Source organism: Onychomys torridus, chromosome 3 (assembly GCF_903995425.1).
Source record: "Onychomys torridus chromosome 3, mOncTor1.1, whole genome shotgun sequence".
Taxonomy (NCBI): Eukaryota; Metazoa; Chordata; class Mammalia; order Rodentia; family Cricetidae; genus Onychomys; species Onychomys torridus.
The window spans coordinates 37,301,246-37,328,812 of record NC_050445.1 but is presented as its reverse complement, the minus strand read 5'-3'; the positions used below and the strand labels follow the sequence as shown (position 1 = coordinate 37,328,812).

The 27,567-nt window shown below is 39.8% G+C and overlaps 1 protein-coding gene across 2 annotated transcripts in view; it reads right to left on the bottom strand.

Annotated features, from left to right (window-relative positions):
- The window catches only part of Chchd3 (coiled-coil-helix-coiled-coil-helix domain containing 3), a 284,864-nt gene that overhangs the window by 72,626 nt on the left and 184,671 nt on the right, over positions 1 to 27,567 (bottom strand). Inside the window, exons 5-6 of one of the 2 annotated variants that reach the window (XM_036181401.1) lie at positions 26,871 to 26,885; positions 25,746 to 25,829 (exon numbers count right to left, since the gene is read on the bottom strand). In XM_036181401.1, coding sequence (XP_036037294.1) covers positions 25,746 to 25,829; positions 26,871 to 26,885 — 99 coding nt within the window. The remainder of the gene's footprint in view (positions 1 to 25,745; positions 25,830 to 26,870; positions 26,886 to 27,567) is intronic. The other variant, XM_036181402.1, reaches the window with a different exon arrangement.

Here is a 27,567-nt window from a genome sequence, read left to right as displayed (position 1 = left end):
ATCTGCCAGAGGTACAGAGAAGGTTGAGAGCACCCCAAAAGGCCAGTGGGTTGAGAGGTGCAAACAACTACGTAATTATAGTCACAAACATAACTGGCTTTCAATAGATCCTGGAAACTGGAATTACAGTTGGTTTTGAGACACTGTTGAGTCCTGGGAATTGAACTAGTGACCTCTAGTCCAGCTAGTCTCAAGAGTGCCATTTATGCAAATGCCCTGGGAATAGAAAGCTTTGTCACCCAACCCAGCCAGCACTCCTGGGCTTTGCACTATCCCTGTGGACAACTGAGAATATGATGGCACTGACCACAGAAAAATACGAGACAACCCAACTCGAAGGACCTTAGCTCAAAGAGTGGAAGAACTCTGAGAGGAAGAGCTCCTTTGCCTGGGATCTAGACAGAGAAGCTGGGAGGGTTCACTGGGCACTCTTTAGGACAAGTAGCTTTCTAGAAGACACAGCAAAGAGGCAGGGAAAGAAGGCCCTCAAAGCCAAAGGGAAGCAAGGAAGGTAAAGGTGATCTCTGTGCTAGGAATGAAAGAGTGCTGGGGAGCGGAAGGGCCAGGCAAAGCTTGCCATTCCCACTTCTGCCCAGAATATTACTTGCTACTACATGACTCTATCAGGATAGTTTTAACAGCATGAGACAGGTGTTCTAGAAGCCTGTCCAACAGCTCATTCTGAACTTTTTTAGATACTTAAGTGGTTCTCAACCTTCCTAATGTCATGACCCTTTAATACAGCTCCTCATGTTGTGGTGACCCCCAACCATAAAATGATTTCGTTGCTACTTCATATATGTAAGTTGGCTACTAATATGAATAGTAATGTAAATATCTGATATGCAGGATATCTGGGATGTGACTCCCAAAGGGGTCTTGATCCATAGGTTGAGAACTGCTGATCTCCATCACTAGCTCATTTTGATCCAGAAATTCTACTTAAGGAGAATTTATCTGAAGACTGAGTAAACCTTCTGTCCTTTCACAAATGTGACAGAGCTCAGGGCTCTGCTCCTTGGCACCAGCTGGGTAGTACCTTGAAAGTGAATGAAATCTCACTGGCTTAGAATTAACACCCATCCAAGTACATAGCAAATAAGCAGGTCTCGTAAAGGTCAAGTGGCTCATACCCAAACTCTACACTTCCTTCTAAGGGAGTAAGATGAAGGAAAAAATGGGAACTGACCTCAGTAGAGTGATAAGCTGTAGGCTTAATGATGAAGATGCAGCAAAGCATGCTGGAGCTTCAGGAGACAACTTCATCACATGCTAGAAAGTCACCTTCGAAGGCGACACAAGTAACATTACTTGATGAGTAAAACAGACTTACTCATTAGGAACCATACTGCTTATCCTTTCAATGTGCACATTTAACATCTATGTTCAATCTAACGCCATTATTTAATCAAGTCTCAGAACTGGTGCTAGTACTAGTGCAGATTTATCATCCTTTGTAAATCTACTTTTGTCACTGGCATTGTATGTGTTGAAAGGTCAAACTCAGAGAAAAACTATAAAATCCAACCAAAGCAAAATAAAAGGATTTTTTTTTATTGTTTTCTAAACAGAAATTTTACTTAACTGAAAAGGACATTTAAAGAAAATGGATCAGTGGTTAAAAGCATCGACTGTTCTTCCAGAGGTCACTAGTTCAATTCCCAGGACTCAACAGTATCTCAAAACCAACTGTAATTCCAGTTTCCAGGATCTATGTCCTCCGATGGCCTCTGAAGTACTACATGTATGTGGTACACTATATCTATGTAGGCAAAACACTTTATATACATTAAAACAAACAAAAAAGTCTTGATTGGCTGGAATGTGGCTCAGTAGTAGGTTTTATGTCTAGCAAAATGGGAGCATATGCACGTACCCACCCCAATACATACACATATTTCTTTCCGTTTGACTCATAATTCAAATTCTCTCCTTTTTCATATATTGCCAGTGATTATATGTGCAAATGGGCTCCTTGGTTATGTGCTAGGGAGAGTATAAATCAGTGCAATTTGTGGAACTGCCTTTCAGTAATTAATGTGGATGCAGAAGTTACAACTCTACAGATATTTGGAACAAACACTGATACATACAAAATTAAATTAAACACTAGTCCATAACAGAGCTAATACTGAAAAGGTACAATGACAGAGGTCAGCTAACATAAAATCATTTTTATCCAATGGATAATAAGAGTTATTTAGAGTATTTTGTTTTTCCTAAAGGGGGACAAGAACACAGGAACTGTTTAAATTCCTCCTAGTTTTAGTCTTCAGTGAGTAGGTAACAGTTACAAAGCAGTTCTGATGTTGTCTTCCCAAACCAAAACCTGCTGTTCTTATAACTGCATCCAGCCATAAGGCCAAGGCAAATTCAAATCAGAGTGAGTTTTAAAAGGTAAGCTCAGTTAAAGTGATTTTAAAGTTAGGAACAACATTAAAGTTATGAACAACTTCAGTTATTCTTGGTGTCTCTGAGATTCCTCTGACACCTATTAAATAAGTCAATGTTCATTCTTCATTTGCTCAAATACTTATACTCAATTTCTGCTGTGCAAATTACTAGCACTACTGGAAGAGATCTCCCCACCCCTCCCCTCAAGACAGGGTTTCTCTGTGTAATCCAGGCTGTCTTGGAACTCGTTCTGTGGACCAGACTGGCCTCAAACTCACAGAGATCTGCCTGCCTCTGTGTCCCAAGTGCTGTGATTAAAGGCGTGTGCTACCACCACTTGGCTAACAGATTTTTTAAAAGCAGTCACACTTTTAAATTCTTACAACCTCCTGCAATGTAACACTCAAAATGAAAAATCCCAGGAAATGTGACACAGACAACTTATCCTTTACAAATGAACACAAAATTAAATCCACCAGGAACCTGGAGAAGCTTTGGGCTCCCCAACATCCCTTCACTTTTTCTTCACAAGACTTCATAATAAAATCCTGCCAATGAGGAAGCATGGTTAGGAATGCTCTCTTCATTTTCCCTGCCAAGATTATCATGGTTAAGCTAAGCTGAGGTTACACACTTGCTTGATGTCTCACAAAAATGAACAGAATCAGTTCAGGTCTTAATACTCTGGGCCCAAGGCTAGAAGGTCATATCACTTGTGATTTGTAGTTCCTTCAATTCAGACCAACAGATGGTACCCTACTGAGTGCTGGAAAATCCATCCTTTTAATTATGGAGGCCTTATATTTATTTTTAACTGTCACAAAATTAGGTACAGCATCCAAGCAAACAATCCAAGGAAGATGGTCTATCAAGTTTTAATTTCCTTTCATGAATTTGAGCACAAATCTAGATGTTAAATAATAACTATGACATGCTTTTTCCTGGTGCTTATCAATGTATATTAAATTACACAGGTGATTAGAAAAGTCAGTCTTAATTTAAGGGTTAAAAATCACAGATATGAGATGGAGAATAATTTCAAAAGTGGCAAAGAGATCACCTATCCATTTCAAAGATGTGTTTATCTTTTTGTTCAAAGGAAAGGCCTTTTGAAAGACATGGCATAGAAATATGCATGTGAATGGAGGCGCATTGAAAAGTCTTAGCTTTCAGATATAATGGCTCTCACCCAGAAAGCACTGTGCAGGATCTGGAAGCTCCACGGTGCATTTTATATCCTGCCAAGTACACCAAGGACCCTGCAGTATCGCCTTGTCCAGCTCGATCTGATGGCTCATTAGCATTTTCCTAAACAATGACCCCAAACTCGACTACTACCTAACAGAGTCACTCTTCAACAGAAGATATGCATTCATTCATTTGGTGCTGAATACACCAGAATGTGTCACATCTCTTTAAAAAAAAAAAAAAAAAAAAAAAAAAAGAGGGGGGGAAGGATAGGGAAGAGAAGATAATTATGAAGGATACAGGGTGAAAAGGATGGAGAAGGAAAGAGAATTATGGAGGACACAATAAGCAAGTCTGATAGTTTAGAAATATTCATGAAAATCTGTCCTTGAAAATGGTGGGGATTTGGTAGCCAATCTTTTCCATATGACTTCTGAGAAATGTTCTTAGAAAGAGCCCACAAAAGGGTGTTAACAAAATGCATCTCGTCAAATGATCTTTCATTCTGGCATGGAGTTATTCTCTCACATCTTCCATGTGGGCTGCAACTTTTTTTCCAAGGCCTATCTCATTTACTACATCTTAATTACACCATGCATTCTGCTGACTGTGGATCCAAGATCTTTCAAGCAAGGCTTGTAAGCAAGAATGCATCCATCCACAAAGGACAAAGCATGGTGCATTGTCAGTGCCCACAAAGGCAGACACCAGGGACTTAGGGAGGAGCTGAGGTTTACAAAGAATAGCTCACAGGCCCCACAGGGAAGGGGTTCTTATGGAAACCTGTGCCCTGAACACATCTCTCAGGAAAGAGACTTGAGCTGTACTATTGAAATAGGGTCTTTATTAAAAAGGTAAATATAGAATATAAATGGAATCTGGGGTAAGCAATGTGAATTAGGTCCTAAAATGATTTTTTTCCCCCTAGCATACATTGGCAGAAATCACAGAGCAAAGAAAGTGTGCAATATCAAGGCTGTGCTTGAATCTCAGTTTATTGCTCAGTGTGACCCAAATGTACCCAGACCAAATCCATCAGCAGGGAGATGTAAAATGGTCCCGTGCTAGGCTGATTTTCAACAGGCATTCTCTTTGCCTGGTGAAAGCCCCTTCCAACTAGAGGCCAAGTTATTAAGAAATTGTTTGTCATCTTAGATTGGATTGATCATTTGTTTCCCCGAATTCTTTTTCTCATCATTTACTCATTACACGCCTCCTCCTGATGGAAGGAGACATTTATTAGCTTCTGCATTTATTGCATTGGCAAACAGAAACATTCTGCTGCATTTCCTGGGGGTTCACTCATTTATCTATTGGATAAGAGACTGAAGTTTTCTACAGGGCAGAAAAATTAAAATATCAGTCAGGCTGACAGCAGGAAAATGAGGGTCTCTGCAACAAGACGCTTGCTTAAGCGTGTGGTTCAGTAAGAAGGTGCTGTTATTTCACCAAGCTACCACTTCACATGTAACCAAAACTGTGTGATTAGCTGGCAAACAGGCACTCCAACACACAGTTTACATGTGACACCATAAAGCTCTCAGGAGCAGCGCTAATTGCCGCTTTAAATGGAAAACACAGCATGATGCTTTTAGAGATCTATGGTGAGAGAAGGAGATGGAAGGGAGAGAGAAAGAAGGGGAGGGGGGGAGGGAGGGAGGGAGGGGGGGAGGGAGGTGGGGAGGGAGGGAGGGAGGGAGGGAGGGAGAGAGAGAGAGAGGGAGAGAGAGACAACTGTCTCAGCAAATCCATGTAAACTGAATCTAGACTGACAGAATTTTAGGTCATAAGAAACCTTATGTCACCGAATCCTAATACAGAAATCTCTGCAGCATCCCTAAGACATCATCCACATTTGCTCAGTCATGAGGAGACCAGCATACTTCACAGTGCAGCCTGTAGATAGGGGTTCACTTCCTAAACCTAAAGGGTCTGGAGTGACCAAGGCAAGCTATCAAATCCTTTGCTTCAGGCATTCACTATACTGAATGAATCAGGGTAGGAGGAGACGAAAGAAATGCAGAAGCCCACCATAGTCTAAGTGGCCCTGCAGTCACCAAAATATGCCACTGCCTTTTGATGATGCTTTGCCTCCCCATCAGCAGACAGGTACATGTGTGCACAATCATCTAGGGCAGCAAGCATTCGGAGCCGGCATCTGAGCTCAGTTACAGCACAGCTTTCTTCAGCTCTTTGTCATTTTTCTCTCCATTTCTTTTTCCCTCCTTTCCCATGGCTTCACTTTCCTTCAATCAATTTTAACTGGTCACTTTTCATTCTTCACAAAAAACCAAATACAGTGGTTCATTGGTGAGCTCTGCTATGAGCCATGAACACAACCCACGGCAGCTGGCCTATTCCAGCCCTGACCTGGCCATCCTAATTCTTTACTATGATCCTAACTTTCTGGGGCGTTAGTCTTCAAGTCAACAAAGCATGAGTAGCCTACTATTGTGCCAGGTATTGATATAATAAGAAAAATCAATTTCTAATCTTTTACCCCAAAGATGATGGTACAACAGAAAAGTCCAGCTTCAACCCCATGCTGGGCAGTGTGGTGCCAACATGCAATCCCAGCACTCAGGAGGTTCAAAAGTTCAAGGGTGACCTGGCCCACATAAAATGACTCAATTCAAAGAACAAGCAAATAACAGCAAAGTCTGTTCTTCCTAATATAATAGTGCTTAAGATACTGTTCGTGTCTCAGCAAACCATCTTGGGAATAAGAGTTTAAGTGTTAATAATAAATTAGTTCTCTTCAGTAGCATCTTTCCACTAGGTGCTCACACAAACTTTTGTGTATATTCATTTTCCTTAAATCTGACCTGAAGCCGGGCGGTGGTGGCGCACGCCTGTAATCCCAGCACTCGGGAGGCAGAGGCAGGTGGATCTTTGTGAGTTCGAGGCCAGCCTGGGCTACAAAGCAAGTTCCAGGACAGGCTCCAAAGCTACAGAGAAACCCTGACTCGAAAAAACAAAACAAAACAAAACAAAAAAACGCCTGACATGAGAACCTGATCTGAGAGCACTTGTGGTATGTGTTGGAGGGTATCAGCTGTTTTGTGCACTGATAACCAGACAGCACTGCTGCTCAAGTAACAAATAACACCTGAAGCCCTTGGTCCCCGGCCCACAAATCCTTCATCATTATCTGGAAGTCTTCGTTCTCATGAGCAACCTCCACAGAACGATGCAGCAGCAGCAGCAGCAGCAGACACAGCGCACATGGTGACTGCACTGAAGTCCTCTCACACGGGCAACAGCAGCTCAGCAGGCTAGGAAACCCCAAGAAAACTTCCAAGACTAATTCAGGCTCCGTTTTCAATACAATGCCAACATAAAGCTAGAGGACACCTGGCCCCTCTGTGAACCAAACTGATCCAGATGCTAAAGTACTACTGATTTATATTACCTTTTATATGACTAGTCAGGATAAAAAGCAATATAGGTTCTTTGGTGGTAGTTCATAGGTTAACAATTCCCACAGATTCCATTCTATAACACAGGATGCTAAGATTATTCAATTTAGTCCCCACACTTATTTTATCCAAGTAGAAATGTTTCTGTAAACGCCCTTATTTGATAAAGAATTCTTTCAACACTTTACCTTCTGTAAAGCACTGCAGGAAAAGGAACTCACAAAGATCTATTCATTCTGACCTGTTCTCAAACAATGCAACAACTACCTGGAGTGCTGTGTCATTAGTAATATTTCAGATCCACTGATAAAAGACCAGGTACCAGGCACTACAGTGGATCTGTCTACCACCTATCCACCTAATCCACACCTCCATCCTCCCTCCCTCCCCCCCCACCCACCCACTCACCCACCCATCCACCCACCCACCCATCCTTCCATCCACCCACCCACCCACCCATCCACCCACCCATCCACCCACCCACCCATCCATCCACCCACCCACCCATCCTTCCATCCATCTACCCACCCATCTACCCATCCACCCTTCCATCCTTCCATCCATCCTTCCATCCACCCACCCACCCACCCACCCACCCATCCTTCCATCCATCCATCCACCCACCCACCCACCCATCCATCCACCCACCCACCCATCCATCCATCCATCCTTCCATCCTTCCATCCATCCTTCCATCCATCTGATCTATCTGAGATTCAGGCCACAGCTGGACTTCACTATGCAGCCCAGGACAGGCCTCACTCCTCTGAGTATCAGGCCTACAGATGTGCAGTACCACATCCACCCTCTCTGTATAAACTGCCTCACTTAAACTCATAATCACACCACCATGCTAGCACTCTGACCCCAGTCTCAGGGTGAGGAACTGAGGGCAGTAAACAGTTTTCAATCTAGTGCGGTGGGAGGGAAGTATGAGGTGACAGGCTGATACCCCAGCCACCCCAGTATCAAAGAAGAAAACCTGGTTGGTCAGAAAGTCAATAAATGATTTTTTTTTAAAAGCAATCCTAAAGGTGAAAATGTTTTTTGTTTTTTTTTTTTTAAACTGTCTCCAAATTAAACTTAAATGAACTCCTACGCTGAACAAGGCCCATGATGAAATCCAGCTAAGTAGAGGCACTGCTTGCAGAAAATGCTGTTAGCACCTTTTGCTTTTTTTTTTTAAACCTGGATTCACATATCACATATCACATATCACACAATGAAACTCTTCACCTGACAGACTCCTGTTCCTCCCCAAATAAGTCACCAGCTTCAGACCTTGCCTTTAAGGTCTACCTTGGGGGTGGTGGTGGTGGGACATTTGTCTATAACTCTTCCAGTGGATGGCTGTAAATTCCTCTGAGGTCTAACAACTTCTATATTTATACACCTGACTAGACAAGGGCCCAAACATTACATGGTATTATCAGCTGGCTATATAGAAATTCCAAATTATAACTGATAAAAATGCAATTTGTGATTTACAGGCACATAGTCATTACCCATCCAATAAGGAGGCCTGTTATTCTTACTCTTCCCAGACCCAATTACCTACTTCAACATTCATCCATTATCTTAAGCCTGAAACAGACCAGTCTTTCTGCCCTTTCTCCACCTACAGCAGACACACTGGCCATTTCAGATCTACGGACACTCTTGGAGGACATTTGCTGAGAAGAAAAATAGTAAGGGTTAGTAGCCAAATGTGGGGAGGGGATAGGGCGTGAGGGGTATGTTTTCATGAGCCCTGATCAGTCGGGGGCCACAGGAGGGAGCCAAGCACGACCCACAGCTGGGGGAGGCTCCCAGGTCTGGATGATGACCAGCTGCCTCATTTACACTGCTCCACGGCATCAGCTGTTCTCGTGTATTCTTCATGCTTTTTGCAGAACATGCTGGATTTTCAAGTGCAGTACACAACACTGTATCTTTGCTAATCCCTGGGGTGTTGAGCATTTGTGGGAATAGGAATCAAAGAGCCTCCTCACTCCTCTGTGTCTAATGCAACCCCATTACAATTATAAGTTCTCCTTAAGCCTGGACAGTGCAGAAGATCAGAAGGTGAGCCTGGTCTCTGAGGCTTCAAATCCTGGCTCTGCCACTTACTATCTTCATGACCTATACGGTACACAGCATTCCCATGCCTCACTCCATTTGTCTATGAAACGAGCATACCAGCCCTGGGCAGTTGGAAAGGTTATGTGAAATACCACAGTACTGCAGTACTGGCAAATGGTAAGCTCACAATAAATGTTATTCCTTATTTCAAATAGCGAGGAAGGATTATCAATGTTGATTTGGGCTTGGGGAAAGACACAGGGAAAACCATGGGTGCATTTTCACTTGATGAATTTAAAAAAGGCACAAAACAAAACAAAAACAACACTTTGCTATCATTTAAGCAGACTCATTGGGCTTATTTACTATTCTAGAAGAGAAGAGATTAGAGTCACTCTTGAAATCAGAGTGCCATTTGAACTCCACACAGAAGTGATCCACTAACAAAGTGTAGACCAAAATAAGCACCGTCTGCTGGGCTTGGCATAGTAGTTACTTCACTTGAAAAGCAAACCTGGCACTTTCTGCAAAGAATGCACAAGAGCAGCTGATGCCATGGAGCAATGTAAATGAAGCAGCCAGTGATCACTCAGACCTGGGAGCCCCCCATCAGATGTGTGACATGCCTGGCTGGCTCCCTGACTGAGCAGCAGCTGATTGAGCAGCGAATGAACCCCCCCCCCACACACACACCTACTTACCTAAAACTCTTACTATTTCTTTCCTCATAAACTACACTCAACATAAAATATGTATGTTGTGGACTGTCTTTGTATTAACCAATCGCTAACACTATAGAAAGAGAAGTTTGGGTTGGGGATTTAGCTCAGTGGTAGAGCACTTGCCTAGCAAGCGCAAGGCCCTGGGTTCGATCCTCAGCTCAAAAAAGAAAGAGAAGTGTGTGCCTATTGCTCTATTTCCAGAGCCTAAAACAGAGCCTGCTGCATTGATAATTATATAAAAAAAGAAACCCCCAAACCATAAAATGAATGAATGGTCCTGGTTACTAGCTAGCTACTGGTGACAAAGCAAAGTGAAAAACTAAATAAAACAAAGCACTTCACACTTGACAAATGTCCTAAATGATTAGCAACAACACTATTGCAAAATAATTTAAAAATCAATTAAAAGACTATTAAAGTAATAATTTCTTCTAGAGTTTGGAAAAACCCCAAACAAATCGTTTGGAAGCAATATTCAGATGAGACCTATAAGTTAGAGAGCAGGTGATCCTGAAATAAGAAAGGCTTAGGGAGTAACACAGAAAGTGGGTTACAAGAAGAAACAGTGGGCAACTTTTATTTTGTAACCTGGAAGAGGAGAACAACTCTCTCTTCAGTAAAATCACCAACAAATAACACTACTACTACTATATGTATTTAAAAGTCATCATGTCATTAATTTTCAAATACCATGAACATACAGTTTTCTATTTCAGCATGAATTAATGATAAGTGTAAGGCTGAAAGACTATCCACAATACCCTATCTGCTGTGTGGATAAACTTTTTAAAAAGTAATTTTCTCAAAAGACAAATAATTTTCCTTGGATAATGGGGAATCCAGAAAGCATGTTTCATAAAATGTGCTATGATTTGCAAGGTGGTGGGTTTAGTGAGGACTTTATCACACTTTGTACCACAGCGAAAATGAGAACAAAAGCAATTTAAAAGGTTGCATACACACCTATCTTGACTCTATCGTGTAGTAAAATAAAAAGACATTCACCCACAGAGAAACTAGCTTTAATCCTTTACTTCCGCTATAGCAAGTATCCTTTGCAGTACACTTTGAATTGTGAGATTAAAAACATAAGATCTACATATATGAAAGATAGCTGAAGAGCTCTAGTCTGGATTTTTTTTTTTTTTTTTTCCTTTTATCGGGAACAGTAAAGTCAACAGCAAACTGTGGGGAAGCTATAAAAATGAATTCAAACTTCATTTAAAAGCTTATTTTCCAGACTGGAAAAGTTCATCATTTAATTCTTTTTCTTTCCCTCATTTTAAGTGTATCATGTTTTGCCTGCATGCACGTATGTGCCCCATGTATGTACTGTGTCTGAGGAGGCCAGAAAAAGGGCAGTGAGTCCCTGGAGCTAGTCACAGCAGTTGTAGAACATCGTGGAGGTGCTGCACATGGAGCTTGGTGCATGTGAAAGCAGCCAGTGCTCTTAAGCATGAGCTGAGTCATCTCTCCAGCCCCTCGTCATTTCATTCTAATAATTCTCTAATCTCATCATGCCTTTTGGAGACTTTTGTTTTTGTTTTTAAAGGTGTATTCTTCAGAAAGGCAACGATGTCTACTGTGAATTTTTTGCTTTGTTTCGTTTTCCTGACTTGGTCAACAAAATTTGAAGTCCTTATTTCAAAAATTAACAGGAATTTGGTGATTTTGCTCTTTGGTGAGTATTTTTAATAGACTCTTGCATAAATAATGTAGAATGATGGGATATGTCAGTACTGCATCTGACCTGGAATGTTTTTCTGCATAAACAGAATTGACAGTATCAACACCCCACTGTCATTTCCCTGAACCTTAGTCTTAGAAATGTTTGCTGCCTCCTAGTAATACTACCCACAATTAAGTATCTTGTTTTCCCAAGGAAGGATCTTTTAATAAGGAATATTCTTATCAAAGCACAGTATCAAGAGGGAAGCAGTGGCGGTTGGGAGCAGCACTCCAGGCCTTTCCCGGCATGTCTCTTTGCTCTGGCCTACAGAAGCCACTGAGGCCACAGTCACACTCTCATGTTTACTTGTCTTACGCTACATTTGAGGAATAAGGGAAAGCAAAAGGTAAACTCCTTCTTTACTTGTTTATTGTTTGAACATCACTGGAAGGCCACGTGGGCAGCACTTCCTGCAGGGAGCACCCTCCTCCCGATGGCCTTTCCACGCTTCAGAACTGTAGTTGGTAGAACCTAGCTCTTTCCTCTCTATGCGCCTCCTCACTAACTAGATGATGTGAGCTACTCTACACACCACAAAACTTTCAGTAAACATCAAGTTTAACTAGGTCATACAAAGCATTTAATCTGTTGATTGTTTATTTAGAAATGGGTGTTGTTTTGTTTTGCTTGTTAATTTCCCAACTCTTAGCCAGAAAGGTATTCATTAGCATTCTTTCAACTGGATAAATAATTTAGCCTCTGCTCAAGAGATGAAGGATGACCAAAAGACCCAGGTTGTTATACGCTACTGGGTTACTATCTTGGATATTGGCTATCTATCAAGTTTGAAGGGAAATATATATGAAAGACATCTCACTCTAACAACAAAAAATGTACATTAAAAAGGTTTGAAAAAAACCTAAAAGTATGTATTTAGGCACCAACATTTTTATTCTGTATTATAAAATTAGTTATAAATTATTTATTAGTTATAAATTAATTATAAAATAGTAAGCTCAACAACTCATATTTTTGGGAAAATTCAAAATACTATTTTATATTTTAACATAATAAAACAAAGTATAAGTGTTTCAAACAGAGCTCAACCCACATTTCCAGAGTCAACACCTTGTCCACTATCTTCCTTTTTTTTTTTTTTTTTTTTAAAACTTTTCACTCAAAAGCTACCTCAAATATCTATGTATAATCCTTAACAGTTTAGGTGATGCTGCTAATGATGTTAGCTGATATTTATCCTCACTTAGTTTGCATAATGTATATATTTTGCTTAATTTCCATATGCACAAGGCAGTATATCATGAAAGCCACTATACCAAGGGAAAAAAAAATCTAAGGATCAAACAGGTATTTCCAATAACAAATAGCGAAAAAGTATGAGGTCTAACATTTGATCCCATATCCCACTGGTCTTTGATGCACTTTGTTAACCCTGAAGTCCTTTGTAGGAGAGGTCTCATAGTATCAAGGAATTCTCGGGGCACCAAGCTTATATCTCCAAGATTCTAAGATCTGTGATTACTCTTAACTATCACATGTAATTATGAAATACCAAGGGACAAGTACTTGTGAAGCAAAGCTTTACCAAATTATGACATCCCAAGACCAGCAAGTAGACCAAGCCAGCAAGAGTCCTCTGCTCTGATAAAACTAACCAGCTGAGTTCAATTGCACATGCCATTCCACTGGCACAGCAGCAGTTAATTCAAAGATATACATCTGCCCATCACTGAAACAAAGCTGACGAGATCTTATACTGCGCTTGGTTGTCAAAAAACCTAAGCAACACGACCCAACATATTCATTATTTTAAGTCATCTGTGCATTATGTGGGAGGGCTGCCATGCAAACCAGTTCTAAGAGCCTAAATGGACAAATCCACATCATTCACTTGACTGGCGCTGAATTGATGGAGCAATAACAATAATTAAGTAAACACCACCATCATTCCCTTGCCAACAGCATAAATCCAATTTTCCAGCTTCTATGTGTGTAGTAGTACAGGACCATAGGGTCGAGGAAATTGGCTCAGACCAGTAGCCAAGGCAAGCACATAGCATACTCCTTAAGAGCCAACCTGGAGTCTGCCTGAAGACCTAGCAACAGTCACTGTCAAAGTTCCTGATCATGCTCAGCCAGTGAGGGATGACCACACATATTGGGTGCTGGAAGGAGGGTATATAAGGCCTTCTCTGCTATTGAATAAGTGAGTTTATTTTTGCTTTCAACTGACTCCCGGTGTCTGTATCATTGATGAGGCCCCTTCTCAGCCCCTCCCACAAGGGTGCCATTAGGATCCAAGCAACACAAGTGCCCATTTCTTAGTGTGAAAACATGCTAACTTCTGTGATAGATGAGTAAGTTCCTAAGAGCAGCAAACTTTCGTTTCAATAAAATATCTCAATTCATTGGCACATTATCCAGGTTATTGTTCAATAATGGTTTTAATTTTCTGTCGGAACAGGCTTAAAATAACAGCAGTCTTATTTTGTTGTCTGGCAATGCTTGAAATCCAGAGTGTCATCATGAGTACTCCTTCTGCTTGGCCACTCCTAAAGTAATATTCATTCACAACCCTCTTCTATATAATTACCCTAAAATGCTTGCAGAACAATGGATAGTTATACAAATTGGTTCTTCATGTAGCTTGAGCCAACAGATTATAATACTTGGCCTTTTGCTTCTCTGGCAGTATTCTTTTTGAAAATGGGTTTAGGGTCAAGTCTAAATAAGACATAATATAATTTTTAATCTGTCCAACAGCAAAATGGCAGTATCTGTCTTTAATCACACACTATTGAATTTCAACAAGTAGTTCAAGGTATGGCTGCCAAATTTCTATAATTTCAAGCAAATCCCATGAGAGAACAGACAATTCACAATCCTCCATGCATTATTTTTACTGAATTATAGAAACACTGAGGTTCCAATATTATGTTCATCTTGATAACATTGTAAACAGTCAGGCAGATGTCAGAGTATAGATCACCTACCCTAGGAAATACCATAGGATCTTTTCCTCTCAGCTTTGCACTCCCTATATCAGGTCATACATTCTATTTTGGTAAGGTAGAAACTATAGTAAGTTCTAGAAATACTACTATTAAGGAATAGCAAGGAAGGAGACATTTTGAAATACTGGAGACAAAGTATGTTTCATCTTGTTACTCTAAGTACCTCAGTTACTATATAAGGCAGATCAGTATGTAGTAGGTGATGTCCAACATGAATGAGGCAGGTGAATGTAGAGAGAAAGCAAGTTTGGGAACCAGGCACAGGAGCCCATATGCCTACAATTCCAACACTCATGATGCTGAGATAGGGGTGAAGGGTGGTGGGTTTAAGGTCTGTCTGACTCATATAATGAGAGGCAAGAAGGGGCCAATAGAAGGAAGAAAAGAAGAAGGAAGGTATGTACTGTCTATAATGTATTTACGGTCTATAGTGTATTTGTCTATTCATAATCTAAGTTTGTAAAAAGTTTCTAACCCAGGCTGCAGTGGACACCATGCTTCAGGGACGCTTTGATAGGATCTGCTAAATTCTATCACACTGAATCTCATCACTATGACCTGCACTGAACTAGCTTGGCTTAAAAGTTATTTCTGGCTACTTTTCTCATAGTATGACTAGAACCACTTTCTCTTTTCTCTATCCTACCAAAAGAATAAAGCCCACTCCACAGCACAGGTCTTTCGCTATCTCCTTTCTTTTAGCACCTCCCATCCATTCAGGTTGAGTCCTGTAGCACACTAAATGTCTATTGGCCAGAAAGTACTGTTGTAATTTCTCTTTGCTATAAACACAGTCCACTATGAAGTAAGCCTATGGTGCTTACTGTAGAAAGGGACCGCCAACTGTTGCTAACGGACAGTTAATTGAGAATCTGTTACTTTACTCTAAAGAGAAAACAAATCCACATTCTGTTCACCTTCATGAATACCTTCCTAACAGCTTTGTGTGCTACCAGTGGTCACCCAAAGTAAGAGGCTGTTTGCCATGAGGAAGGCAGGGGCATGCCTGCACAGCTGGAAAATCTGGGGCAAGTTACTCTGACTTTGAGTTTCAACAATAAAAACAGCAATTGACTGGGGAAGGAAGTGAAGACATACCTTTTCTTCTGCGTCCACCCCCACAAAAGCACAGTATCATGTTAAATCATTTTGGGCCCTACTGGTTTATTATGATCCCTTATGTATGGTATGGACTGAACAACATTAACAAAAAAATTCAAAATGCTTCCACAATGAAAACTTTCTATGTGTTAATAAGATTTTACAAGTGGAAAAGTCTGTACTTGATCCTGTTTGATGGGTTTTTATTCAAAATGAAGGTAGCCCCTCCCTGAGGGTTACTGGCAGTTGATGGTCTCTGAAAAGTGGAGCCAGCTTTCTTTAAGGTTGTGACCACAGGTAGATACACCATGTTCCAACAAATGCTCTACACCATGGATAGCACAAACTAGATTCACTGGGTTGTTATAAAAAAAACAAACAAACAAACAAAGCACAGAGTTGGGAAAGGGGTGAGTATGAAAGGAGAGAGGTGAATATGGAAGGGGAGTAAATGTAATCAAAATGTATTGGACGTATGTATGAAATTCTCAAAGAATCAATAGAAATATCTTTCTAAAAACTGAAGGTGACTTTCAGGGTATATGTACATGAAAAAAAATTCTGTGTTTAAACATAGGTCTCACCCCAAGGTAGCTTACTACATCCGCACAACCATTCCAAAATCTGAAAAAAATTGAAACTTGAAACACATGAGGTTCCCTAGCATTCTAGACAAGGAGATGTCTGAGATATTGCATTGGTGCTGGTGATGATATTGATCAATACTGTTTCCTGCCAACAGCCATTAAATACAAAGAACTTTCACATGTCATGGTATCCAGGAACATCTTCATCCAAAGCCATGTTTGGAAATAATACATGAAACCAGATATTCTATTCTGGACTTCTGAATAAAACTGATTCCCAACACCCCTTCAACACATGCTGAAATAATGAGTTAGTGTCATGAGAACAGTGTGAATTTTTTTATTTCAAAAGTAGTAGTTGCCCTGATTTTTAATTTTCATATAAATAAAATATGCAGTTGCAATAATATGGGTTGCAGGACTGGGGCAGAAAGATCCTTGCCTGGTCTGAAAACGTGCAGGGCAAAGCAGCCTAGAACTGAGCTTCCTATAAGTGGCCAGGAAGAACCAACTGAAAACCAAACAGGCCATTTCTAACCTGCCCAAAACAATTTTCTCATCTACTCAATAAATATTCAGTGAGTACTAGTTAAGTACCAAGCATGGGTCTTAAAAATGGACAGTGCCCACTCTCAGAGAACTCATGAGAACATTACAAGTCATGGAGTGATGGTACGGTGCCATGTTCCCTGAGCTAACGTTCTGAACTTTGAGGCAAATTAAATTATAAAGCATGTGATTACTGGCTTTGATCATTCAACCTATTCTCCAAGTACAACACAGCTTTTGCTAGGGCAGGCCAGCAAACCTCACAGTAGCCTCCCAAACTAACAGCAGGTCCTACAAACGCTCTGAAGGCTCCCAGTGACTCAAAGACCGTCAAGACTGGGTGCTGATATGTCCTTTGCTTGCTGTTTGCACTGGTGAAAGTATTTTCAAAATCCGTGAAGATAACTGAATATTATCCATTACATTACCCTTCCCCTTCAACTCATGAAAGGAAAGAAGAAAAGACAATCTCCTCTACAGGCCCTCATGTTTAACATATGTGCTGGGCTCCAAGGCCTGACATGAGGTAAATCCCACTACCCATCACTTCCAATTCTGAAGAGGGTAAGAGAAAGCAAGTTTGAATCAGCAATATGTAAGGAAATTAAAAGAAAATAGAGCTTACTTACTTTATAGACCACAGTTTTGCTAAGGACTCTTAGAGATTCTCTTAGAATTCAGAGAGAGAGAGAGAGAGAGAGAGAGAGAGAGAGAGAGAGAGAGAGAGAGAGAGAGGTAATAGCCACCTCATAGGCACTTCAACATGGTCAACCAGGCCTCCTCCTCACCTGCCTACCCTTTAGCAACAGGGCAAAGAGATGCAATCCCAGGATACCCTGAGTCCTCAGAACATGAATTCTACAACAGACTGGATTCCTTTTCTGCCTCTACATATTAGGATGCAATCAAGGTCTCAAAATGGCATGCTGGCATTATGCAGGGCACACAGATCTCATTAACCTCAAAGAATAGATAAATGAATGTTTCTAGAAAAGGTCCTATGGCTTGAGTCAAATGCTGAATCATCACATGCAGCATCCTCATCTTGGAAGGTCCAAATGCCTGTGGGAAATAAATACATCTGACATATTGAAACCTAACATTTTTTGAAGCCATTTGACTGTGGAACCAACCCTACTCTGACAATTACATTAATCTTCAAAACTGATCTAGTGTCTAATATCTGACTTCATGGAAGCTATGTGTGTAATATTTCTTTTAAGAGAGTGCTATCTGAGGTAACACAGTGCATCAGACACAGGATCTTAAACTGAGACTTTAACTTGGGGTATCTTCTCAATCCATTTAATTCTCCTCAAAATCCCATGATTTTATGACCTTTAAAGGACAAGGGTACCAGATAGTCTTCATAAAACACTTTGGCTCTAGAAAATAATAGATAGGCCAGCACAGCCTCCAGGGATCAATTATCAATGAAAAACTCTATCAGATACCGAGAGGCGTTCTGTGCTATTTGTATGTCACTATATCTATGTACAGTGCCTGGTTCACTGTTAGAGTTTAATACATTTGGTCTGAACAAAAGATGAATGTCAATGATTTCTTTCTAGTACCTCAAATTTTGATTGAGAATAACCAAGGTAAAAATCCTATCTCAGTCTCGGAGGCCAAATTGGATTTGGGTTCCCTCCACTGAATGCAGAGTACAGTGTAAACCTACTTTATATGCCAGGTTTAGATATGGGCATTTCTTCTTGGGCGATGCCAAGAGCTAATATTATTTGCAAATATTTTAATGACGATATGTATCTTTCTAACTGAAACTAATGTACTAAAATGTAATCTCTTCTAGAGGCACAGCTGGCTCATGGTCTGAACATAAAATTGGGATTGCAGAGCATTTTCTAACACAACCCCTGCAATTTCCTTTAAAAAATTTAATGCTTATGTATTTTAATTTTTCAGTCAGCAGAGTGAGGAAATAAGCATTGGCTGGACTGCCTAAATGGAGTACATCTGAAATTTATAAATAAGATACCAAGAAGCAAAATAATCACTAATTTTAACATTGGATATTTTAAAAATATTTAAAATTCAGATATTTTAGCCCATTTTTCAATTTCAATGAAAGGACACAAAATGGTTTCCTTTCTACAATAACTCCTCACTTCCCCCCAAAATAATTCCAGTGAAAGGAAAGATGGTATTTTTCTCAAATACAAACGCTTGCTGGGCCTCTACAACTTGTACAGAATCTTTAAACTAGAATTTCCTCCAAATTTCACAAGGCATCATTTTTTTACCTTATCTTTACACATCCAAGTGGCATGTCATGTCTCACAGTCATTATGATAAACAGAATCCAGTGATTTTTCTGTACAGGCTTTCAAAGGCAAAGGAAACGTAGAGCATTGACAAAGTACATAGCCCATATTGTTGGCTCCTTCACACCGATGATCATTATAAATGCTCACAAAGAGGCCACAGGTCTTTAAAGCCAAACTCTCCATCATCTCTTCTGCAGAGCCCTATGGCTATCACTGCAGAGCACAGTGGTCCACTCTAATCTCTGAATAGAGAAGAGGAAGAGATCATTAAATTATAATTTCTATGCACAACTGCTACATGTATTTCCTTCCAACCGGATTAATATGAAAGCCAGATCCCAGAATAAAGCTGCTCAGCAGAGAGGAAGGCAGTTTAGTGTCTTGTAAATTTGATTTCACTGAAAGCCCTGACACATCATAATAGTGGAATCCTATTTACTGTAGCAAGCAGGATGGATAATGCTATTTAATACCTGGTGTACTGTGTGCCATCAGCTCACAGCTTTGTACTCCATGTTCTCATCTTACCTTAAGGTTAATACTTCTTGACAGCCGACATGGTAAATAGAGCCCAAATTAAGTGCTGATCCCATGATTTGCAAATCTTTCCTCTAAAGTTAGACATAGAAAAACTGGCTCCAGTTAAGGGGATCATTTTAACAGAATATACTTTAAAAGCTCACCCTAGGAAAAAAAAATGTAAGTTTTATATCCCTAAAGCCAGATTAAAAAAGCAATTCAAGGTTACTCAAACCACATTTCCCATTTGAAATTTCAGAGAGGTTAACAGAAAAGCCAACATACTTGGAGGATTTGTTGAATAACGAATTGAAAAGACCCCATATCTACTCAACTGTATTGATTTTCTCCCCCCTGAGAGAATGAACTAGCAAGTGAAGGGGGTGGGGTGACATCAACTCATATTGTTTGCTACTTTTCAAAATCTGTAATAATAACCCTCTAAGAAACAGGTCAGAGTGTAAAATGGCTCATTGTTTGCATCCAAGTTAAACAGTCAGCTGTAGTAACAAAAGCCATGGTGTGACGAGGCTGCATTAATTTTTCTACCTAATAATATCTGAATGCATTTATTAGAGACTTCATTTGAAAAAAAAGCTTTTATTGAAGAGTGTAACTCACAATGTATAAAACACACTGCAAAAAGCTTTGCTGGGATCTGTCACTCTCAATGCCATTGCAAACATAACAGTGGCTTGGAAACCTTCATGTCCGAATGTGTGGACCAGAGAACTTCATCTGTTTCTGCAATTTTCTTTATCTATAGAAACCACGGGAATCTGGCCTGATTTCCACATGAATTAGGAAGCCAATGAAAAATTCCCAAATGTCAAAGGCACAAAGTCTCTCTCCAGGTGGCAGGTACCCACCAGCTTATCCATGCAGGCCTGCTGGTGGGGCTTTGCTTTCAACTATCCTGCTGAGTGTGCCACTGCACATTCCTGCCATAGTGAGTTCCCACTGACCCAAAAGCACTGATGCCTGCTTCCAATGCATCTCAGTGAGGGAAAGAGCGAAGATGGGGTTTTGTTTGTTTCAAATCCAGTAAGGCAATTTAATCTCTCCCTCTTCCAAAACGGTTATTGGTATTTTAGTATCTCAGGTTTTTGTGATTCTATCCCTTGCAACCCTGGCTTCACTGGGAAGATACTGTTCAATGGCAGATTTCATCTGGGAATAAAAGTACATAATAGTTTCTCCCCATACATAGTACATCAGGTAACCTATTCTGCTTCTCAGATTAATAGTTAGCATTGTTTCCACCCTTCTTCCAAGCTTTCCACAAGGGAACATAGGTAAAAATATCAACTGACAAAAAGTGAAGCAATCCCATCACCAATTAATCACACAGATGGGCCTGACACTTTCTGATGCTGCTGCTGATATGCCACCCACCGGAAGTGAGGGGCTTTAAAAAGTTGCTCACTTGCTGGAAGTATGACTTTAGAATTTAATTAGTAACTCTCTCCCCAGGTGACAAGCTGGTCATATACTTTACTTCTTAATGGTAATTTATTTTTTCATTATTCCCTTTCAGTGTCCTCTTCCACCCAGCTGGTGCAATTCCCTTTCTGTGTTAATTCTAGGTAATTTATTGTAAGTGTATGCATATTGCTACTGAAACCCAGGAGTCTGTAAAATACAAGTAATATGTGCCACAGGACCAGGTTGATCTGAACACTAAACCTACACCATATTAAGCTCCTAAGAGCACCAGGGCTTTTACAGCTCACCCACATGCTGCCCAAACCCCATCATCTTTAAGACAGCCAAGAACAAAGTGGTTGGTTCAGTACAAAGAATTAATTCAATTTTATTTTAAAAATTAAAAAGTTATACGAGAATGACACTGGAAATCTCAAAGGAATCAAGTTTTCACAATGGCCTGGGGATACAGGAGCCTTCATCTTGTAAGGACTCCACCTAGTGTGGCTTTGACTTTAATGTTTTCCAACTGATGACAACCTATCTTTTCTCCCATAGAACCAATGAATTGCCGGCAAAAACACATTTTCCTTAAGAATGTGCCAGCAACCCATTTCAAACAAATTATCCACCAAAACAATTTACCAAGAGAAAGTCTATTTTCTCTCCAGAAGGCAGAAAGAGCTGACTATGCTACAGGAGTCAAGATGGATGCAGGGACACCTCAAGGATACCAAACTGCTCAAGTGACTACAGACTCCTCCCTGGAAGGAAAGCACCAAAAGCAGGTAGTGAAATAACATTGGGCACTTCATCCTACTGCAGTTTCTAGGTAAAGAAAACCACCTTTTTTGGTCAAAGTTTCTCTGGCCTCCTGAGGAGAAAGTGACATATTTTTGAGTGTTTACTACATTCAGGTTATGAGGAGGCAGTAATGAAATAGTAAGATCTGGTCCTAGGAAGCACCAGAAACAGAGGTGCTAACTCAGCACTCACAGAGTTAACTCACAGAATTAACCAGTCAGACTTAACAAGGTAAGCAGAAACTCAGACAATTTCAAAACAACTGCATCCTGGCTCCCAGGGCTGCTGAGGAAGCTGACTCAAAACACAGCTATTGACAATCTTCTGGCTTTATATTTTTGGGGCAAGCTGCTTTCAGCTTCAGGATATTCACAGAGTGGGCAGCCTCACATAGTTATTTGTGAGGATAAAATGAGACGAACTATAAAACGTGTTTAACATAGCATATATATTCAATCACAATTACTATAAAATGTATAATGATCACAGAGAAGTAGGAAGCATTACAGATCTGTCAAGCAATTATACCTCAATAAAACTGTGAAAATAGAAAAGAACTGCTGGAGGGACCTGGACCAGTCCCTTGAAAACACATCGGAGTCTTCTCTAGGGGCTGCTCTAGGCTTCCTCTGGGCAAACTGTCAACCAGGAGTTAATATTCTTTGAGGCTCTTAAGTTAAGAGTAATGTTCCTCAAGCTCCCTTCAGGCCACAAATTTAAACATGAGGTTTCTAACTCTCTCAAGAGTTAGAGTTTACTGTCTGATCTGTCCCAAAGCTAGCTGGACAGTCTGTGACCTTGACTGACTGGGAAAAGAGGACCTGTCAAAGTTTCAATACCTAGGACTTTGGAATGCTGGTTCCAGAAAGAATAAAACTGTTGTCTGGGAAAATTATATTTAGGAAACCTCACACATTAGTGAAAGAAGGCGGCGGCTATCTCAGACTCCTGGTGGACACACTAATATCAACACCTGGGAGGGGTAAAAGACTTGACACGTGGCAATACCTAACTGATAAATAGTTTACTGAAATAAAATCAAGAAACAAACCAGGTTGTATCATAGAACAGAATGTGTTGCACACGCTCAAATTGACTAGTTCCCAATTGCAGAAAAAATTTGTATCAAACTGGATAGGTGAAGGACTAAGATCAGCAATCGTGCAAAGATGAGGCATATATACTTATTGTGCCTAATCTATCCTAGGGAACATAATTGGGATGATATCTTAAGACTTGTGAAGGTTTTAGTGGTCCTCAAGAACCAAGGGCCTTACACACACAGGGTATACAGTAATACTGCACTGCATTCCCAATCTCTCATAAGACTTGGTGATGTCACTCTCTCCATTAGTAATTGAGTACTGACTTGAAGGTTTTATCATTTCATGTGATTAAAAGACACATTCAAATCCATTCTCAAACCATAGCAACCAAGACTGGACTGTAAACAGATGATTCCCATACTCACATTATCATTATTTTTCTTATATTAAGCACCATTCAGTTAAGCACTTTATACTTTTTAACACCGAGTATGTTTAGAAATCCCAATAGAAATGCTTATATAGTGTACCTTCACAACCATTAACAATACAAAAGAAAATGCCTTCACAAGTTTTACACAATGCCTAGTAACAGACTGAATATCCTTCATGTAATCATAGATGAAACCCACCTGGACAAAAATGACAGGTTCTCTAGAAATATCAATAATAAACAAAAACAGGGCTTTACATGACTGGGTACAAGTCATGAGGAGATTGACTGACATTTAAGTGATTTTACAACTACTTTATTCAGATCATTTTAACAAGCCAGTGATACAAATAATACTCTCTCCTCCTAGCGGATGGAGAAAGTGAGAGGCTAGGATTTTCAGTCACAGTCTGTGACGGAAAGACAATGACATCAGAACCGGTTCTCTAAGTGTCACTTCTGAAGACTGCAACCTGCATATCAAGGCAGGCTCACTTGTTGGTTGGGATAGTCCTAAGAATGTATGATTAATTTTTTTTAATTTTATGATGTAAAATTATACAACATTTGAACTTCAGTACACATACAGTCCCTTTCGCTTCTACATTACCGAGGGAGACATAAGAGGATGAAATGAAGCCAACATGTAAGCTAAAATATTTACTGTGGGGATTTTATCACTGATTCATCCTCTAAATCATTCGATAGTATGTCTACTCAACATCTCTACTTGAATATTTTAAGAAGCACCACAAATAATTCCCAAACCAAACCCCTTATATATACTCTACCACCCATAACCTAAGTGACATCTGTATAATCTTCCCCATAGACAAATCTACCTTCTTAGTTATAACACTAGACCTAGATTATATCTAAGCCTTTCTTTTATTCACTTTCAAAACTATGATCAAATCTGGTCTCTACCTTTGGCATGCACAATCAGAAACTTTTTCATCATCACTGCTAACACCCTAGTAGCCATGGCCATCCAATTACCTCCTCCCTCCCCTGCAACCCCAATCCCATAGGGTTCTCATGTAGTCCATTGCAACCTCAAACCTGCTGTGTAGTCAAGGAAGACTTTGAACTCCTGATCCTCCTGGATGCATCTCCCAAGTTCTGAGCTAACTGGTGTGTGCCACCATGCCTGGCTTGCCATCCCAATTCTAAATTAGTCTTTTGTCAAGCCTCCCTTGCTTCAACTTTTGCCCAAGATAGCCACCTGTTTGCTGATGGACAGGCTTCTTCTGTCCTCCCCATATGTGCCTAGTACACCCCAATCTCAGGAGTGACCCTGGCTCACTTCCCTGTGACTAAAGGCCTGTTCCTTGCTATCCCATCATATACATCTTCCTTCTTCCTGCAACTCCAAGCTTACACTTGGCTGAGGGACTCCTATGCCCTGCTAAGTTACTATTTTCCTCATCATCTATGTTGCCATTTACCATGTATAACTAACTTTAAGGTCCATGAAAGTAGACGTTTAGCTTAAACATCTAGGGCACAAAAACCAGCACCTGACACACATCAAGTGTGTAAATATCAAGATGTGCTGACCTGCAACAGGGAAGGGGAAAAGGAGATATGTTTGAAATACAAATAGCTACACTAAGCAGAATTAAATGTTGCATTTCTTTCTTTCCCTACATTTGATCAAATGCCATATTCTAAATAAATCAAATTTTGGATCACTTTGCAATTCCATGGATTCTATATAAAGGCAATCTAGCAACAAATTGATTTCACTGAACAGGGGTTCTGACAAAATGTTAAAACACCATCCTTAAGCCATTGTCTTGTATTCCTCTAGTCCCGATCCCTCTGCTGTGTTTTGGTCCATTTTTAAATACAGGCTGACTAGGCATATGCCTCCTCACTTAAATCTCTCCTCAAAGCCCTACATATTTTTAGCTCCTGTTACCACTCTTGAAGGAGACACTGAATTGTAAGCTATAACTGCAACAAAATAGGGTTTTCATTGACACAATATCCTTCAAAACAAGACCACCCCAAGCCATACATATTGGCATACATGTGAAATCCTAGCACTCAAAGTGTAGGCAGGAGGATTAGAAGTTCAAAGTCATCCTTAGATGTGTAGTGAATTCAAGACAATGTTTCAAAGACACAAGAAAATAGATGAACAAACAACATCTACAATCCCCAAGACGGCAGTACCATGTCCAAGAATGCACTCAAATGTACCATAAACAATGTTTGGGGAAGCTGAAAAAAAATGGCTGTTGTTTGGCCTGGGGAGAGGCAGATTACAACACATTATATAAGGTAAATTTTGTGAGGGAGTTCTTGGATACAGAAAACACAACAAACAATAACACAAACGCACAAACATACACACAATGACATTCTTGGAGACAATGGCATAGCTACTCGGCCTCCTCACTTCATAACAAGCAACATTAGTGCCAGTCGTTGGATTTTAAGAAATACAGAGGGAGCTACAGATGCAGCGAGAAGAGAAGCAATGACAAGAAAGAGCCATACCTTCTGCTCCAGTCTGGCCAGCTGCTCTTTGTAGAAGGCATCCTGCTTCCGTATCACTCGATCTTTCTCTTCCAGCTGCCGAGCCTGAGAAAGACACGAGGAGTATACTATATTGAGAAAAAGCAAAAGCAGCAACCACGAAGCAAAACTCAGGCAGAAACTGCATTATGAATATATACAGAGCTGACGTTCATTGTTTATTAGATCTCTGCCATAGAAAAATATTAATGTGATGATGATTGCTGCATTTATATGTAAAGAATGAAACTGCATTGTGTTTTTTCTTACTGTAACAGCTGTGTCCCACTTTGTCCAAATGTATTTGGAAATGTCAGAATACAGTGTACAGCAGACTATCTTATTTAACTTATCTTTCAAAGAGTAATTTAAGGATTAATAGTCTGCACAATGAAACTTTGATCTGATTCTTGAAATTGGATACATGCTTGCTAATCCTGAATGAATAACCAAAACACTGCCTGAATAGCACATGCACATGAACCTTACATTGGAGAACCCTTAAATGATCAATGCAATCTGTATGTAGATGCATGTGTTCATTTCATTTCCCTATACATGAAGAAGTAGCAGCTTAAAGTATGGAGAAACCATAATCATGGCTTATTCTTCATTTGAAAATTTTAATATAATAAGTATAATAAAGTAATTTAACACATTTAGTTATAATAGCAATTTACAAGATCTTATTTTATAAACGTAAACAAGCAATACTCTGCAGCTCCTTATAAAACTAATGAAGATTTCTATTTGTGGATGTCAAGGTTAGTTAGAATGCATACACACATTTTTAAACTGTTGTTTGGTATCCGTAATTATGCTAAAGTGATCTTTGGTCCTGAAACAGAACGGACCTCTCTTTATACTACTACTTCACAGTAACAACGTTGTTACAGTAACAGTTTTGTGTTCAGTGAAGGATAAATAGATGTTTGACTGCTACTCAGAAGAAATCAACGGATTTTGGCATTTCCCTCTTTGTAGTGCCTCATATTCCTTGGTAAAGTGTTTCCTGGCTCCCTCTGTAACAGTAACTGTTCAGTCAAGTTTTTGTTTAGTTTACATTAATCCATTTGCTCATTTGTAGGTTTTGTTGTTGTTACTTACTTTATCTTCAATATCCTGCAGCATGTTAAAAAATAAACAGATATTTAGCAATATATACATACGTATGCATGTATATACCACCTTCCCTTAAATTTGGCAGAAGATATTAAAAATACAAACCAAAATAATGGGGAAATAAAAGATGTGTTAATTTAGAATACATTTAAGTGTCATTGTGCTCTTAAGGTTAAGTACAAGGTTTCAGATGACATGTGTATGCTACTTGAAATCGTATGAATAATAAGGACCATACAGTACTAGGATTAAACAAAAAACATTCATATGCGAGAAAATAATTTACATTTTCTTGGTAGGTACAGTAAAAACTCCACTAATCTTTTAGGATCACAAAAAAAATGTAGGAAAAAGCTTTGACAAATAATGCAAAGTGAGAAAAAAGAAATCACCTAAATCTGTGTTCTCACCCTTCCTAATGCTGTGACACTTTCATACAGTTCCTCGTGTTGCAGTGATCCCCCAATCACAAAATTATTTTCATGGTTACCTCATAACTATCATTTACTACTGTTATAAATCATAATTTAAATATCTGTGTTTTCCAATGGCCTTAAGTGACCTCTGTGAAAGGGTCATTCGACACCCATCTCCCAAAGGGGTCACAACCAAAGGGGTCACAACGATTGATCTAAAGAGAAAAAACTAAATTCAATATGCATACTGAAAAAAAATAAATAAA